The sequence below is a fragment of the Protomyctophum bolini genome (assembly GCF_963924005.1).
Source record: "Protomyctophum bolini genome assembly, chromosome: 16".
NCBI classification, from domain to species: domain Eukaryota; kingdom Metazoa; phylum Chordata; class Actinopteri; order Myctophiformes; family Myctophidae; genus Protomyctophum; species Protomyctophum bolini.
The window spans coordinates 22,849,259-22,867,278 of NC_137877.1; the positions used below are offsets into that span (position 1 = coordinate 22,849,259).

At 44.8% G+C, this 18,020-nt stretch overlaps 1 protein-coding gene across 1 annotated transcript in view; it reads left to right on the forward strand.

Annotated features, from left to right (window-relative positions):
* arhgap15 (Rho GTPase activating protein 15) overlaps positions 1 to 13,664 on the forward strand; it is a 75,624-nt gene extending 61,960 nt beyond the window's left edge. Inside the window, exon 13 of the mRNA XM_080785313.1 lies at positions 11,490 to 13,664. Coding sequence (XP_080641439.1) covers positions 11,490 to 11,670 — 181 coding nt within the window. The 3' untranslated portion in view covers positions 11,671 to 13,664. The remainder of the gene's footprint in view (positions 1 to 11,489) is intronic.
* The last annotated feature ends 4,356 nt before the right edge of the window (positions 13,665 to 18,020 follow it).

Below are 18,020 nucleotides of genomic sequence, written 5' to 3' on the forward strand. Positions count from 1 at the left end.
GTCATGACACAAAGAATAAGGTTGTGAATACAAGTGTCCGAACTGAGTTTTCTCCGACGGGGGGCTGGCATTTCCCTTAGAGATAGGGTGAGAAGTTCAGTCACGCGAGAGAGACTCTGCGTAGAGTCGCTGCTTCTTCGCCTGGGCATCTGGTTTGGATGCCTCTCAGGCGTCTCCCTAGGGAGGTCCTCGACTGGGAGGAGACCCTTGGGCAGACCTTGGAAGGCTTCGGGATCCCCCAGGAGGAAGTCACTAATGTAAATGTTGCTCTGGAGAGGGAAGTCTGGAGCTCTCTGGAGGAGCTGTTGCCCCCACGACCGACTACGGATAAGCGGTTGAAGATGGATGGTTTTTAGAAGCAGTGGTGGATAAAGTACTTAAGTAGAACTATCAATACGGCAATGTAGAAATACAAGTAAAAGTACGGAATTCAAAATATACTTTAGTAAAAGTACAAAAGTAGCCTATTGGTATCAAAATGTACTTAAAAATACGTAGACATGCGGGGAAAATTAATACGTAGAAATCCCCCGTTTCAAGTTTTAAAATGTACAAAAATCCTTTAAAAAATAGCTGATCTACATTCTACAAGCTCACAGTATAATACTTTAATTAAAAGTACTATATTTGACTCTGAACTGTAGTGGAACAGAAGTAAAAGTATTGACAATTGGAAATACGTGTACTGTATTTAAGTGTACTTAAATACAGTACTGTACTTAGTTACTTTACACCACTGCTTACAGGCAGTTAAATAAAGTAAGCCCTGAGTCAGGTCTGCTGTGTGCAGCTGTCTGTCCAGCGCTCTGCGAGGCAGATTGACAGAGAGGTCAGACCAGGGGTGTATGGGAGCTGGGTGGAGGGGGGGGGAGTGTAGAGGTCGCTCGCTCTCCTGCCCTTCCTCCTGCACTCTCCAGGTCTCCTGTGAGAGCCCAGGCGAGGCGAGGCGAGCTGACCTCACTGCTTTGCGTGCAGCAGCGCAGTTGGACTGGCTCCTGTCCACTCTAGCCTTATCCTGGCCAGGCTAAAGAGGGGCCATATGGCTAAACCCACATCCCTGGAGAGGTGTTCCATCCCCATCCCTAGCTCTCTCCGCCATATTTACCAGCCTGCGCAGGAGGCCAACTGACTCATTTTAGATTTATGAGCCCCTCCCTAACTGGAACATACCCCTTGGCTGGGACGGGAGAATGTGTTTGTCTGTTTGCTTTCGCATGCCAGGTTCCTCAATTAGTGCAAAGCTCCCTATTCATATTCCTGTAGAATCGCCCTCAGAGAACGGCTGCCAGGGGCGGCATCGCTCTCTCTCTCTCTCTCTCTCTCTCTCTCTCTCTGCCTGCTCCTTTTCAAGACCATCAGCTCACTTTCTCGCTCTTAAACACACACACATGCAATGATTTAAAGTTGTCTCTGTTACTTTTCAGGATTCTATTTCAAAAATAGCAAAAGTAGCAGATCCGTGAGGCAGATCCGCAACATTCTGCGTTTCTAGCTTGTGTATATGCTACTTTAGAAGGTTTAGTTTAACACTTAAAAAAAAATAGAATATGGAGATATAGCTAATGTATTCGGCAACAGACCCCCATATGAGCCGCGTACAAGACGTGTTGTTAAAATGTTATATTAGAAATATCCCACTCTGAGAATTGAAAGAAATAAAATCGTATGGTATTTGACAGTCAATTTAACAGAAACATTAAATCTCCTCCTGCAGTATCATCCATACTATGGGTCAGCCCATCCCAAGCATTCCCCATGCAGCCGGGATTCCTTTCAAGTGGGCCGTGAGCGCGCATGACGACACGCAAGTCGCCCGCATGTCGCCCGCAAAACGGCCCGCCACTGACGGGCCGCGTGTACAGTCATATGTACTGTACACCCGATAGTGCATGCCATTGTTTTTGAAAGTTCACACGCTTTCACTATAACGCGAGGAGGGATTGCGGGGACAGGGCTAAATCCCCGCCAGTGCCTCCAAGTCTGTCGCCCGGCCGCAAAATCACTCCCCCCCCCCGGCCCCCCCACCCTCCTCCTGCCTCCGCTTTCTCCGTGCAAATAATCAACCCAGAGACGTCTCATGTGACAGGAGGAACGACAGGCGAACGGGCCCCTGGGGAAGGCAGGGGGCCAGGGACTGCCCCCCCGCCCCGACACACCCACACCTACTGATGTGGCTGGGCATTTATTCACTTAGTATGTCTCTTTCTCCCTCTTTCTCTCTCTCTCCCCCTTGATCCTGATTTATACTTCGCCGCATGACGTGCTGCGCTGCCAGAAAAATAGCAGATCTACACGCTCACAGCACGTGCACGTCTCTGTGCTCTCAGCGATGTGAGCTTGCAGCTCTATGCATGCATGCGACTCCATCACATGGCGAAGTATAAATTTGGCAATACACTTTCCCTCTCTCTTGCATACCGCATCACCACCACCCCCCACCTCCCCAAATTTATTTCTCTCTCCTCTTTTTTTCTTTCTCTACCCTCTGTTCCTCACTCTCACACGCTGGATACATAGCCCTGTGCCTAATCTAAATTGCACACTCGACCACAATAAATGAGTATCATGTGTGATTTATTTATTTATTTACCGTACATACTTATTTGCCCTCTCTCTCCCTCTCTCTCTCTGCCGCAAGAACAGGCAGCGTAGCATAGCAGAGAGGGGATGCAGTTTAGCTTTGCTTTTTTTTCTCCTACCCCCGGGGACAGAGAGTAGGGGGCACTGGGGGCTTTTTTTACCCCTGGGAGAGAGGGGAGGGGGCACTGAGGGGAAATAACACTTTCTCCAAGCCTATCAGTTGACCATGGGTCTTATCAGAGATGTCGGATGAGATTACAAGATTGCACTGTGTGAGAGTGTATAGTTGAGTGTGCGCGTGCATGTGTGTACTGTGTGTACTGTACTTCTATTTCTATGCAGGTATAGTAGAATTGGAAGAAATAAGGACCACCAATCCTGGTCCTCAGAAAAAAAAGTTGTCTAGGTTAAATATGATCTGTGCAGGCGTTACGATGACAATTAGGAAAAGGTTCAGGTTGGGTTTATAGAGTTAGATATTTAGAGGTTAGATTTAGGGTTTGGTCTTACGTTTAGAGTTTGCTCCTTTCAATACCGTCCTAATATTTTGATGTCCTCACAAGTATAATAATATGTGCGTGCGTGTGTGCGCGCGTGTGTGTGTGTGTGTGTATCCTCGTCGTCTGCCACATGAAGTGAGGTTTACCCCGAATCGTGCGCGCGCGTGTTTTGTTTTTTTCCTCGGGTTCGGCTGAGGGTTTTTTATTTCGGTCCTGGCTGGGGCCGGGCCTTTAGCAATGTAGGAGTCTATGAAGTTTTCGAACTCCTTTGTTGTGGCTTCGTCCCTCTGCCTGTGTGGAACCGGCGTTCCTCCCTCCCTCCCTCCCTCCCCACCCTACCCCCGTCCATGGGGTCTGGCTTCAATATGGAGCTGTGTACTCGCATTGTGATGATGTGGTCAAGGAAACCAGATTCTTCTGAAGTGTACCTTCACTTAGCCGTTCTATTTCTTTCCCCTCTTTTTGTGGGTGTTTTTGTCACTGCTGTTCATGGTTGCCATTTACCACGAGGGTTTTTAAAACATCCAACTGGGCTCTGTTTTCCGTCTCCACTCCTCCTGGCCTTAGGAGAACGGTGGAAAACAACGCCCGCCGACGGAGCGAGCGACCGTCTCGGTTCAGCATATAGTCCCCTGAACGAACGCCGAGCAGCGGGTTACCGGAGCAGAACGGATTACATCCTTATTATTGTACTGTACAGTGTGTGTGTGTGTGTGTGTGTGGGGGGGAGGGGGTTCCAGAGGGTCCTCTAAATCAGAGGTTCCCAACAAATGGTGGTACTTGAGCCCCCCTCTGGTGGTACACCAAAAAAGGAGAAGAAAGACAAAAGTGGAATGAAATATTTATATTGCTACTACAGGTAGTAGTAATATAAAGTAGTAGGTACTACAGGTACAGGTCTTCTGACCAAGCAATTGGTTGAAGTAGGCTATCCAGCCGTGTTGAAATGAGCATGACAGCACACCTAGCTGTTAATAGAAGATTTGAGAACGGATTAATCACATTAGAAATATCATCAGCTGTGCTGATTAGTGATTAGACAGAGTTTTGTCAGAGGAGCAGCATTATTGGCTTAGGATTGGAACAAAAAGGACAGGTATACGCTCCTGTATCAGTTATCATGGTGGTACATGGAGAGCCAAATATTTTCTGTGGTGGTACTTCAGAATAAAAAGGTTGGGAACCAATGCTCTAAACCAGTGGTCCTTGAGGGGGTTCCAGGTGGTCCCCACCTAAATGATGGAGAGTTGGTCACCAAATGGCCAGCTATAGATCTTTAACTCTTGAGAGTGTAAATTTAAACCACTAATTTTATGCTCACAATAGTAACATTTTTGTTAAACATCTGCATTGCTTAATTTTCAAGAAGATTACACAATTAGATAATCTACAATTATTGTTATTTTGATCAACATTTGCCTGTTATCTCTGCATTATCTAACAGCATGGAATTGTGGATAAAATCTTATCCAATGACAACAACATATTCAGAGTTTGGGGTCTGAGAGGCTAATCGCATCAGTCCTGCACGTAGCTCAAATGCCAAATAAAAAATGGACCTTAATATGAAAAGGGTTGAAAGTTTGAAACCACTGCTCTAGGACACCTATAAGTATAGGAACTCCATTACTCCAAGTGTACAAATGGAACCAAATGGACCCCCACTTAGCATAATGGAATATTATGGAGACAAGAGACACACAGCGACGATATGAACCTTGCAGTCCTTGAAATTTAAAAGGTTGACAAACACTGTGCACTAAGACATTGCTGAGAATCACCACACTAAACAAGGACATAGTAGTCGGCGGGAAACATTTCCGCCACTCAGCGCACCACTGGGTATTTTCTAGCTCAGGTCGTGAGTATACGCGCTGTGGGTACGCATTGAGACAGTGACACGTCCACTTTCAACCTCTTGAGCCATTACCCCACTCTGTTACCCCCCCCCCCCCCTCCCCAACAGCCCCAGCCGCCCTAGCCCTTCCTTCCATCCTTCTTAGCCCCTCCTCCCCTCTCCCCACCTCAATTTATTATCTGTCCCATGATCCTGAAGGAGGCAATGATCCTGACCCAATTAGCGCGAGCCTTCCAGGCTGAGGGGTAGGGTGGGTGGAGAGGGGGTGGAGGGTAGGGGACGCCATCATGGTCCAGCTCCCATTTCCTGTCATGACCCCCCCCCCCCCCCCTCCCCCGCGCGCACGGAAAATGAGATGCTAATTAATTAGCATTGGCATCTTGGGTTCGCACACATCAGCTTCTAGTGGACTGCTATCAATGGTTCGTCAGTTCATATCAACGGAGCCCTGCAGTCACCTCCTGGGCACGCCCCGGACACTGGCCAGTGTGCACGGCACCGTGAGTCGCACACCACGCACGCACGCACACACACACACACACACACCGGACATCGCACTCCCTGCTCCTCTTCCAAAGCCTGCCACACACACACACCGAGGAGGGAAAAGTTTGGGGGGCGGTTGCGTCTCTCTGTCTGCTAGCGTGCCGCGTGTCACACGATACAGGTCGATCGCGGGAAGTCAAAGGACAGACAATATAAAGGCTGGACAGAAAGGAAGTTGGATATGTTGTGGGGTGGGTAGGGCGGGGGGTGGGGGGCTGAGGAGGAGTGATATGTGGAGGGGAGTGAAAGGGAGGAGGTGGTGGAGCAACGCTATAGAGGTATAGGGGGGGCTGAAGATGAGTGAGATGTGGAGGGGAGTGAAAGGGAGGAGGTGGTGGAGCAACGCTATAGACGTAGATAGGAAGGAGAATCAGCAGCTGGTGTATTAACACCAACTCCCAGTCGATCACCACAGAGCCAGGGAATTAGCCAGAGAGGAGCTTAGGTGATGTATTCCTCCTGTGAATATACAGTAGAATTACTTTAATAATTGAGTCTTCTTATTTGAGATCATTAGTGAGCCATTAGGCATGGCAATCCAGACCCTTAGATCATTGTACTGTTCTAATTAAGTTAAAATGCTGATGCCAGGACAGCCATGGAAGCAGTGATATACTGTGTACAGGCATGGGGCTGAGGTTAATTGCAGACATAAATGGGAAATTATAGCGTGTACACATTCTAATCGGGTTTCACTTACGCTGCACTCAGGGACACACCCAGAAACACTTAGTCACAGAAACTCACCATATATATACTGTATAAACACTCGTGTGTGCACAAGCAAACTTGTTCTGTCTCGCTCTTCTACCCACACACACACACACACACACACACACACACACACACACACACACACACACACTTACTTTTGGGAACAAAACACTCTTCTCTCAGCATTCTGCCACATTTAACTACTCAATTTAACCTGGCGAGCCTATTTTAGCATGTCATTATTGACAAACCGCACCGACATTCGCACATGTATAAGCTCACGATGGGTTGCGGAGCTTGTAGATCAGCTATTGGTATGCCTCACAGCCACCATTGTATAACAAAATATATAAGAAAATAGCTAAAGTGAATTGAGGCAGTAGTGAAAAAATCTACTGTTTTCACTAGTTTGTTTCACTAGGCAAACGTCTTTGGGTCTGGTAACCACTGACATACTGTAGGGGCTGTTTTAAACCAGTGCTTCTCATAGTGGGGTCAGGGGACTTCATTGAGGTTACAGGTCTGTCATTGTCAGAGTTGTGGGGGTTCTTGAAAATACAGAAAGTTTATGCAGTTTGCTAGTTTTGGTCAACTACTGTACTAGTGCCAGGGGCCAGTTTGAGAGTCAACTTGAGTGCCAACTCTCACCCAGGGTGTGAGGGACATGCAAATGACCTCGACAACACTCTCTCTCTCACTCACTCTCACTCACTCTCTCTCTCTCTCTGTCTCCTTTCTTATACAGAGAATCCCGGCTAATTGGAAACTGCACATATTTTTACAAAATGCATTCAGTTAATTGCTGGTCTCTCTACAGCGATAGAGACACATCTGTTGAATGTTGCAGCTACTTTTTTTTTCTTTTTTTTTTTTTTAAACTTTCAGCAGTTGTCAGACATTCCCAACATGGGTCTGCATCCAAGGAAACATCCGCGACAATTACCATGAAAGGAATCTTAATTACAACTCTTCCATATACTGACAGTAAATTAATGATCGTCACCTGTTATTGTTTTTCATTATCTGCACGTACAGTATAATTGAGGACATTTGTTTGGAGAACAGAAATGTATTCTGTGGCTCTGATGGAACAGGCTCCTTTTATAAGATGCGTTTTATAAAATGCTTTCCAGTTTTAGTTTAGAGAGTGTTTGTTAAATACATTATTGTGTGTGCATGTTGTGTAGCCTACTGTATGCATGATGGCACAATATGTATTAATAACTTTCACTTTCTGCACATTTTCCCAGGAGCTTCTTCAACAATAAGACTAATAGTACGACAGTATAGCATACATTGCTTGTTCAATTTGAGACACATTACATAATCACTTAAGCCCTATGAAGTAACAAAACTAAAATAGACGCTCTACAGCTCACAATGTGTCGCAACAGTTAGTTAGTTAGAATAGAGGGTTTAAGTGGATAAATCCAACAAGGGCCCATGATAATATCTGAATGAGCCATTAAGACAGGAAAGGTAAATGCATATATATGCCATTCAACTTAATACTTTGACTATATTTTATGGATGCAAAAATGTTCGTGCACACAAACACACACACACACACACACACCCCTCTCTCATTCGAAGCTGCTTCAGTGCTGTGCTACTGCTGTCTTCTACACTGCTGCTGTTTAGAGTACTGTACGTACCTCCATATCTCCTGCATGAACCCAAGCCAGATTTATAGATTTTTCCCCCAAAAAACGTATTTTTTATACAGATATATATATTTATTTTAATTTCTGGTGTCTGAAAAACCAACACGGAGCAGCAGACTGCAGCAGAGCATGTATTTAAGGAGACTGTATTGTGATAATAAAACTCTGTAATTATGCTTTTTAAGCAGAGCTGATAATTGGGGTAGCAGTGAATCGACATCCTGCAATGTAAACAACACCCATGCACCTGGAAACTGAGCTCCCCCCAAAACAATCTGGATACAATTACAACTTTCTTTCCCCCCCAGAACCATTTCTACCAATTATTCAGCGTTCATGCATCTTTAACGGCTGATGTATGCAGAGTCGCTGCACCTGAAACTAGCCGATCTACAAGCTCAGAACTCAATGCGTTCACAACACATTCTAAGCTTGTAGATCGGCTATTTGCGACGTGTTTCACCGGCACGCCGACCTCGTATAAATCAACCATTATTTCCAGCTTTGGCGGGCACCACGCGGCACATGCATATTTCATGATCTAATGACGGAATGAAAATGCCATTACAGCAAACAATAACGCAATGCGTTACTGCTCGCTCGCCGCTCCGGTAGTGGTCCTTTATCACCGATTGACTTCCATACGCCATTAGCCCACTTTAGTGTGTGTTGTGGGCATTATTACTTCTGCGCAAGGTCTCCGTTTTGACGTGGGGCAGATTAAAGGCATATTTCAAGGAAAATTTCATTTCTTAGCTCAAAAAGTGAGATGAGGATAATTATTCATAATGACTGTGTCAGTGTGGATGATCATCAGTGCTTTTGTTCCCGCTAATGAGGTTAAGGAATATGCATGGCACGCACATACACGAGGCCATATTCTAATGACATATGGCAGGGCAAGATGTTGGCCATCACATGCAATTAACCAATTGCACATGCAATTAACCTGCCGTCCGTATTTTGGGGGGAAGTTTACAACGAAAACAAAAAACTTAATTTAATTTTTTTCTAAATTGCTCAATTAATTTCCTTCCAAAATAGTGAAAAGAGCCGATCCGTATAGTACCGTACAAGCTTGCGATGTGCGCATTGTGAACTTGTCGATTGGCAATGTTCTCTATTTGTCGTACAGCAAACATAGGGTTTATGTGGTTAACCATTACCGTACATCCTGATCCTTATTAGGACAGGAAATACAGTGCAACATCATATGGAGTGTTTCCTGCTATACTTTTTGGTACATTGTCCCGTAAGATAATGTGGCTTGAAATAAGCCTCCAGTATAAAGCACATATTGTATGCAGGGGGGGGGGGGGGGGGGACGACGACGACGGACAGACAATTGAAGCGTCACAAACCATTCTTCAACAGCACACATGATGTGTGTTGCATCTAAATAACAGTTTAGGGCTCGGAGATTTTACGGGGGCGTATTAGAAAATGAATTTTCTTTCTCGACCCCCCCCTGCTTTGCGTCGTATGACACGTAAGCCGTAGATAACATCACTCAGGCTCTCCCAGAAATACCACGCTTCAGACGCCAGAGTGTGGTGGTTGGTGGAGACGAAGAACCAACGAATGAACACGCTCTGGCAGGCTGACAATACCTTTTGGATGCAATTATGCTGCCGAGAGGGGCCCTGTGTGCGCGTGCGCGCGTGTGTATGTGCAGGATCCTTTTTTTGGGCAAAGGAGGGACCCGATCCCACCTCAGAACGCTCCGTCAAGAGCCCACTGACAGCTTGGAGATGGGCCCTCAGCCACAGTCCTTCCATCCTGTTCCAGGCCTCACTCCATAACGGGCCCAGAAGCCTGTGGGCTGCCTCCCTCCGTGGAGATAGGCTCTCCTCTACCCCCCCCCCCTCCCCCTCAAGCCCAGCCTGGCCTGCCTCTGACCACCAGCCAAGCCTCAGCGTGGGGAGAATGCAGAACTCTCCTGTTGTTACTGCCTGCTTCGGCTCCTTCCTCCATCACTTCCTCCACTCCCCAAATGGACGCAGCGCAGACCTAACGTCCTCACATAACTCCCTTCCAATATTTTCAATAATAGTAGATTTGAATGCTTGCAAAAAAAGCATATGGTATACTGTATCTACAAACGCATACCATGCACGTGTTTGTTAATGGGCTATAATGACTCTAATGACGTTCCCAAAATAGGTATGCCAGGGTTAATTAAAGTGGTTAAGCTCTGCCATTTTTTTTAATGGAACACCTTCTCGAAGAATTACTGCAAAGAGGGAGGGAGGTTCAAACCCGACAACGTGCATGCCCTGCCGTCCGCCCCTCCCCAGCTGGGGTTAAACACACTATGGTTATGCTTGCTACCTTTCGTGCTCCCGACCGCAGAATGTGGAGTCTCTCACTCAAGTCGGTATACGCGGATGTTAAGTTGTCACGCCGAGCCAAGCATTTGCTGGTTTCCCTTGCCTTTCCAGGCTCCCGGCGCTAAAACCTCGATCCACATTACTTTTAGAACGTTCCCCCAATTGAGTCGATGGATGTTCTGCATTGCGTGCACGCGCGCGCACACACACACACACAGCTCCTGCTGAAAGCGTGGTGTGGAGACTGGAGTGGTTTGGGTTGTGGCTCCCAACCTGGGCTGGATCTTTAGTACCTAAAGCTGGGTTCACGAAATGACATACCAGTGATGCCAGTATTGAAACGAGATACCATTTTGTCAGGGGCCATTTAAGGGTAAAGAAAAAAGACTGTGCTGAGCAGGAATAATAGAAGTGCGTGTTGTTCGTAGCGGGAGTCGTTTATCTCGCCAAAAGGGCAAGGACCTCTGAGGAGGTAAGAAGTAAATAGCCTTGGAAACCAACGGATGTGGCCCATATAGGCCAGGACTCAGGAGCATATATCCTGTTTCTGTAGCATGATGCGGCTTGATGTACAGATACATTACATACGATGTACAAGTACACCCCCTGGACTATATATGCCACAGGGAATTACCCTCAATGCTGAGTGCCAAGCAGGGAGGCATTCACTGGGTCCCATTTTATAGTCTTTGGTGTGACCTCCCAATCTCAGGGCGGACTCTCTTAACCACAAGGCCACTGAGCTGACCTCTACTCTACCCACAAACTGACCCAACCTTAGTTGGGTTAGCATTAAGTCTGCAACTGTATTATCATGTAGACTTAATAAATTGATTGCACGATTAGGTACAATGCAGAAATCCTCCACACAAACCACGCTTTATACTTTCTAAAACAATGCACCTTTAACTTTTACTGTCGTACTGTATGTCATATATATTTCATCTATAAACTTTAGTTTATAGATGACTACTTTTCTTTGCATCAACCAACCCATGAAGCCTTGAATTTACATAGATTTCTAGCAGTAGGAAGCCAAGGAAAAACCACACACACACACATGATGCGTTACATATAGTTTTGCTTTCCTATTGACTTAACAAACAAACAAATATTGGAATATTGGCTCAGGAATGTGACAAAAGAGAAAACAAAGAAAATCTCCATGGATTCAAGGCTTCATGGTGTGTAATTGATAGATAAATAGTTATGAGTATAGTATAGTATAGTAGTACATCCTATAATGCACGATTAATTCTGTGTAATAATGTTATTATATATTATTTTCTTTGTCAAGAGTCCTGTCCTGCTCGAGGAAGAACCTGATGTCCACGCAGGGCCTGAGCATCGTGTTCGGCCCGACGCTGATGTGGCCCGAGCTGCCCGACCCCGGGACCATGGCAGTCACCATGGCCTTCCAGAACCAGATAGTGGAGCTAATACTCCTCAACAGCCAAGAGGTCTTCAGCCTGGACTAGTAAAGCCCCATGGGCTTACTGTACTGTACAGTACAGGGACATAGTGTACACCATGGTGCTGTAGCCCCATGGGCATACTGTACACATACTGTACACCGTCGTGCTACAGAGCATGAATAGGCTCCGTCTAGCAGCCATACTGGAGCCTCTTCCTTACTGACTTCACAGGTGATCACAATGATACTAATGAAGGCTCTGTTCCATTTAGTGGCGCACAGTGGTTCTCAAAGTTCTGTAATTGCAGGGGCCCCCTATAACTCTGAGAGCGTTCAAATGGAACCAAATGGACCATTATGGGTCTATGTGCCCGTGATGGGCCATTTGAAACCCCCCTAAGGAACCATGAGTGTACCTCAGTTGGACCCCATTTGAGACCCACTAGTGTAGCAGAGTGTTTAATAGTGAGCCACTCAACCACCATGCACAATATCATCAGCACCCTTTGACCAGAGCCTTCATTACTATCATTGGTAAGACCTGTGAAGGAAGTAAGGAGGAGGTCCAGTATCTTTCCAATATGGCTGCTGTGCACAGAGCAGACCTGTCCCACCCTGCGCTTCCAAGTTGTTCACCAAAACGTGAAGGATTTGGCAAAGACTGAAGATCCTAGATGAGAAATAGCTTACCCACGTAGGCTACTGTACATTTACAAGCCATATTTTTATACTTGATTGTACGATAGTGTTTTGTGGTGAAAATATAAACTTGTAGATCTGCTATTTCGTCCAAATGTTGACAGGGTTAAAGTGGCAAATACCCACGTTACCAGTTTCTCAGCATTTAAGGAACGAGAAGTTAGATGAGCTTACGAAGAAATACAGAAAGTACAACTTTTTAAAAGAAAAGAAGTGTGCATGGTTCCAAAATTGCGCTTGGATTGACTGATTTGTCGGGGGGCTGGGTAAATAATTAGTTGGATGATTATTAGCCCAAAGTTTGGAGAGGATTTATTTTTAATTCAAAAAGACACAGCCAACAGAACAAGAATTATGGACGCAGAATGACGCAGGGTGTGTTACCACAAATGGGTGCCAGTTAGTGCACCCAGTGACCATAAAGCTCCTTGTGTTTCACCAGGACCCGAGTTTGAATCTGGCTCCTGTCCCCATCATGGCAAACACATAAACATGCGGGTGGGGAGGAATTTATTTGGGCGAAAAGGTGAAAATGTAGAATAAAAAAAAGCATGTGTTGTGTAGTAAAACTAAGATTTGAAGGGCGCGTTCGGAAATGCGCCCTGAACGCACTGGTGTGCTCTCTTGTCATTCGTTTATTCAGTGCACTCAGTGCGTTGTCGTTCGAAAATTCAGTGCGCTGCGCACCGGGTGTGCCGAGCGCACGCACTGAGCGACCCTACCCTGAAGCTGGGGTTGTCCGGTGTGATTCGTGTGAATGCGTCACAGCTGTGGTCGTTCGTAAATAAGGCACACTGAACGCACTCTGTGACGTCACGGCCAACCACACTCAACAAACTGACCACATTCCCGGTGCGCATTTCCGAACGCGACCCGAATACACAACACTCAATGCAAGCCATTTGTAAGAAACATCCGGGTTGGTCACGGCGATGGCCGAATAATGATTCTGAAACCGCAATGTATTGCTCAACCATGTGCTTGATTTTCTTTTATATAACTGGCATTTCTCAACTTGATTAATGGTTGTTTCTGCTTTATACGGTAAGTCTGCGTTTGCTCTTTGGAAAAGTCCTGATGCTAGGTTGACAGTGTTCTCTCTCTGTGTGCCAAGCTGAACGTCATGACAAAGGACCAGAGATGATTTTGTATAACAAGCCTTCATCAATAAATATTGGCATTTTACAATATCTCTCTTTAAAACCCATGTCAAACTCTTGTCACGTCTGCTCCTGTTATTATTAAACCCATTAAAACCTGAGTCGGATCCTTACAAATGTCTTCTGAATCATAACAGTTTTCTGAAAAATATATATCGGTGGTGCTCAACTTTTTCATGTAAAGGACCCCCAAAATTATGTATTTGGTTTTGGTCGCCGTCTCAAAATATTTTTTGCCAGTAAAGTAAAGATTTTAGTAAAAAGAATTGCTTATATATATTCAAAGATTTTCACACAATTTCACTTTTTTTGTGTGCAGCAGATCTACTAGTTTGTATCTCTGCTATTTTTTAATAGTCAAAGTTTAAAATGTGCTGGTGGTCTCTCTAGCACCGTTCCCATTTTGTTGCGCAATCGTCGTTGTGTATCGGCTGCTGCTGCATGCTTGCCTCTTGCCGCAATGACCATTCTGGCTATATAGCCTACCCTACGTGCAGTAGCTGAACTTACTCTATAGTCTTAACTCTCTATATCGAATATTGTCCGACCACTTTTTACGTCCCAACGGTGCTACTGACAGTGTGACTGCATGTAAATCAGAGGTGTTGGTTCTCTAAGAATGACAGAGTCAGACTATGTGTACTGATCACATGTTCTATGAGCTATAGACAGGTACAACCGTACAATACATACATGTACTGTAGTCCAAGTCCAAAGTGTATTTGAGAGAGAGAGAGAGAGAGAGAGAGAGAGAGAGAGAGAGAGATAGAGATAGAGATAGAGAGAGGGAGACAGACAGACAGACAGACATGGGAGCAGAAAACAATGTTGGTATAAAAACAGATTAAAAAAATCTAATTATCCAATTAGAGTTGATCATTAAAAGCGGCCACAATGGCTGTGTGGATCTAAGGAGTTGTGTCTGTAGACTGTGTGTGCTCCAGGGTAAACATGGCAAATGCAATGACGTTTCCATTACGTCAACATTTAGATGAAAATTAATTACCCATCACCCAAGAATTAATCCACTTAATCTGTGCAGAATATTTGTATTGATTGCCTTATGCCTTAATTACAAAACCTCTGCCAGTTTATTAAACAAAACAAAACAAAAAACAAAAAAACGTGGCCAACTAAGAGTATGAGGTAATTAAATCTACACGCTGGTACAAATTAATGTGTTCGCACTGATACTGTACACGTACAATACAGACTGTAGTACTTACCGTACTGTACACATGCAGTACAGTACACACACCTTTGCTGCCGGGCAGAAACCTCTCCATCTTTTTTGTAAATTAACTACTACAGCTAGCGTCACACAAAAGTAGCAGATCCATAATCTTGAAACGTGGCGCAAAGCAACACGTTTTGAACTTATAGATCTGTTCTCGCTCCTATAGTGGCGAAAACGTCTGGGAACTCAGATTAATAGATATTTGCTATTTTTGATCCTGAAAAGTAACAGTTTGACATAATTTAGTTTCCACCTCGACAGAGACGATGTACAGCACAGTACAGTACAGTACAGTACAGTACATGAAATCTTGAAATGCCCTGGAACGTGAAGTGGGACACATGCTGCTAAAATTATGTTACTAGTTCATTCAAATGAATATTACTATTAGTCATTACCGCACACTTTAAAACTCCTGGAACATGAATTAAATTCTTCATGAATCACAAATGTATACTGTACATGACACTGTAATGACAATTTTTCATAAAATATCTCATGACCCACATGGCAAATGTTCATATACTTTGCATACACCATTTTCATCATCACCTGCTGTGACATCAAAATAAATAAGAACGAACAGTTCTCGAGTTACGTGGATTACACACAGACAGAGACTTGGTGTAGAGATAGATAGATAGATAGATAGATAGATAGATAGATAGATAGATAGATAGATAGATAGATAGATAGATAGATAGATACGTAGATACTGTACGTTAACTACTTCAGCCCTGTATACATTTCGGCCAATTGAAAATAGCCAATCTACGAGCAATGTACTGTATCTTTTCAGATGGGGGACTACTCTGTGGCCTAACACACATCATCACACCTGGGGGTCCCTGACATGAAAAGGTTTGAGAAGCACTGGGGTAGATCATAATGGCACCCTCTACTGGTTGGCAGAGCTTGGTAGAGGCTATAGGGCTTTGTCTCACTCACACATGCACGCATGCACGCACGCACGCACACATGCACATTATTAGTATACTTTTGTGAGGACATCAGTGTTCTTTCTTTCACTAAAGCCCACTAAAAATAGCAGATGTGTACAACAGCACATCTACAATGCACCGCGTTGTGAGCTTGTTTTTGCTATTTTGGGTGATGTGCAACACCACCAGCACACAAAACAACCAAGTATAAAGCAGACATTACTCTAGCCACAAAACCCTAAAGCTAACCTCTAAATGCACTAACCCCAACCTGAATGTTTTCCTAATTGTAAGCCTGGCTCCTCCAAAAATCTTCTTTAAAGGGACACTTCACCCTTCACCGCAAAAAAATATATGTTAATGACGTTTAGGAGCTTTAGAACACTTTCCTGGGGGTCTTTATGTGTGTAATATGTGGTTTTAGATATTTTAGATTGTAGCAGTGAGCCTGTTGTCTCTGATGTCATGGACACTGGGCTCACTTCCTTCCTGGACTACATGTTGTCTCAGTAAGACAGCTCTCCCCCTTATCCACAAGGAGGAGCAGACTAGTGCACCAAAGAATTATGGGAATTGTAGTCCAGGAAGGTAGTGAGACCAGTGTCCATGACATCAGAGACAACAGGCTCACTGCTACAATTTAAAATATCTAAAACCACATATTACACACATAAAGACCCCCAGGAAAGTGATCTAAAGCTTCTAAACGTCATTAACATATATTTTTTTGCAACCATTTTGACTAGAGCAGACCAGAACCTCACAATGTCTATTTCTCAAAAATCCATTATACTTGTGGGGACATGTGGGCCTCACAAATACAGTAATAGAAGCACACACACACACACACACACACACACACACACACACACACACACACACAGGTGTTCTCCATCACTTGTATCAGCACAGCTGCAACCCCCCCCCCCCCTGCCTCATACCACCACCAGCGTATTTGAACCACATGAAAAGCGTTTGGGTGAATGTGTTCATTGAATTTGTGCTCTGCGAGCGAAGCTTCATTTTTTTTTGTTCTCAGAGCTATTTTGGTCTTGAAAGGCAAGAGGCAGGAGTCTTACTGAAGAAGACCAGGTACAATAATGCAACTGAAAAGAAAATGGCCCCAGAGAATTCATTCATTGACAGGAGGGGAGGGGGGGACGAAAAAAGAAAAGGAAGATATCATCCGAAGAAGATACTCTTCTACTGGTAGCTTTTAAATAGTGTTGCTGCCAAGGAAGAAAACTCTTATCCATAATTTTCTAACGTTGTATGTTTTTTCCTAAATTAACGCCTCACTTGAGAACACTACGGCATCACACAACGGCATCACAAAAAAGCATCAGCGTTTTCAGCTTGTGGATCTGCTACGTTTGATGCTTTTGAATTTGAATCATGAGGATTTCACCACCAGATCATGACTCTGACCGGTACTTATGGTTCCCTTTTGATACACTCTGTTACAGAACCCATAAGGGTCCATCCCTGGACCCCACTTGAGAAAAAAAAAAGAAATGCCACCCGGTAATAGAAAAGACAGTGACTGGCGTCAGTTTTTCTTTAACTGTCCAAACACTCAATCTCGAAACGGATGTTCATTCCTCCCTAGCAAGTTGACTGATCTGCTGTTATTGTTGTTGTTGACGTCTGGAGCGATGGAGCTGGTCTCCGTGTCTGACACGCGCACAGCGCTTCCAAGTCAAATCAAAGGAAACCCTCTGACATTCAACCAGACATTGTCAAGGAGCAAATGTGATTTGTGTAAATACTGTCAAAAAAAAGAAAAAATTCTTTGCTCAGTCAGCATATGGACCAAATGTACAAATAATCCTCCGTCGAAACACAATTGTAGCTGTGTGGTACCGTACGACAGTACGCACATCGGTTTTGAATCAGCCGAACGCTTTCATATTCCCAAACAGCAGTTTCTTTTTATACTCATTTTAAAAGCCAATGCAGAAGACGACTTTGCCTGTATGGAATTTAGTAGTTTCTTCTTCTTCGTCTCCTTGCACCCCTCTCTCTCTCTCTCTCGTGCCGAGATAAGAGAGTCTGTAATTATGGGAAAGCCATTTTTCTGTATTTTATTATTCTCTAAATCAGATGTCTCATGCTCTGGCAGCGGCGACTGGGGAACGATGGGAGAGCGACATACTTAAACTAGCTTTGTGGTCGTGTGTTTCGCTCGCGGTGGGGGAGCGCGGGCGGTGGGTGGACGAGCCCCCCGCTTCGGGTGACCTCCCCTCCTGGCGCACACAGACACTTTCGAAGACCAAACGAGGCCGACGGGCCACCAAAGCTTTCAGCACCACATTTCACTCCCCTGAAACTTGACGTTACGAAAGATGGGGGGAGGAAGGGAAAGAAAAGAAAACAG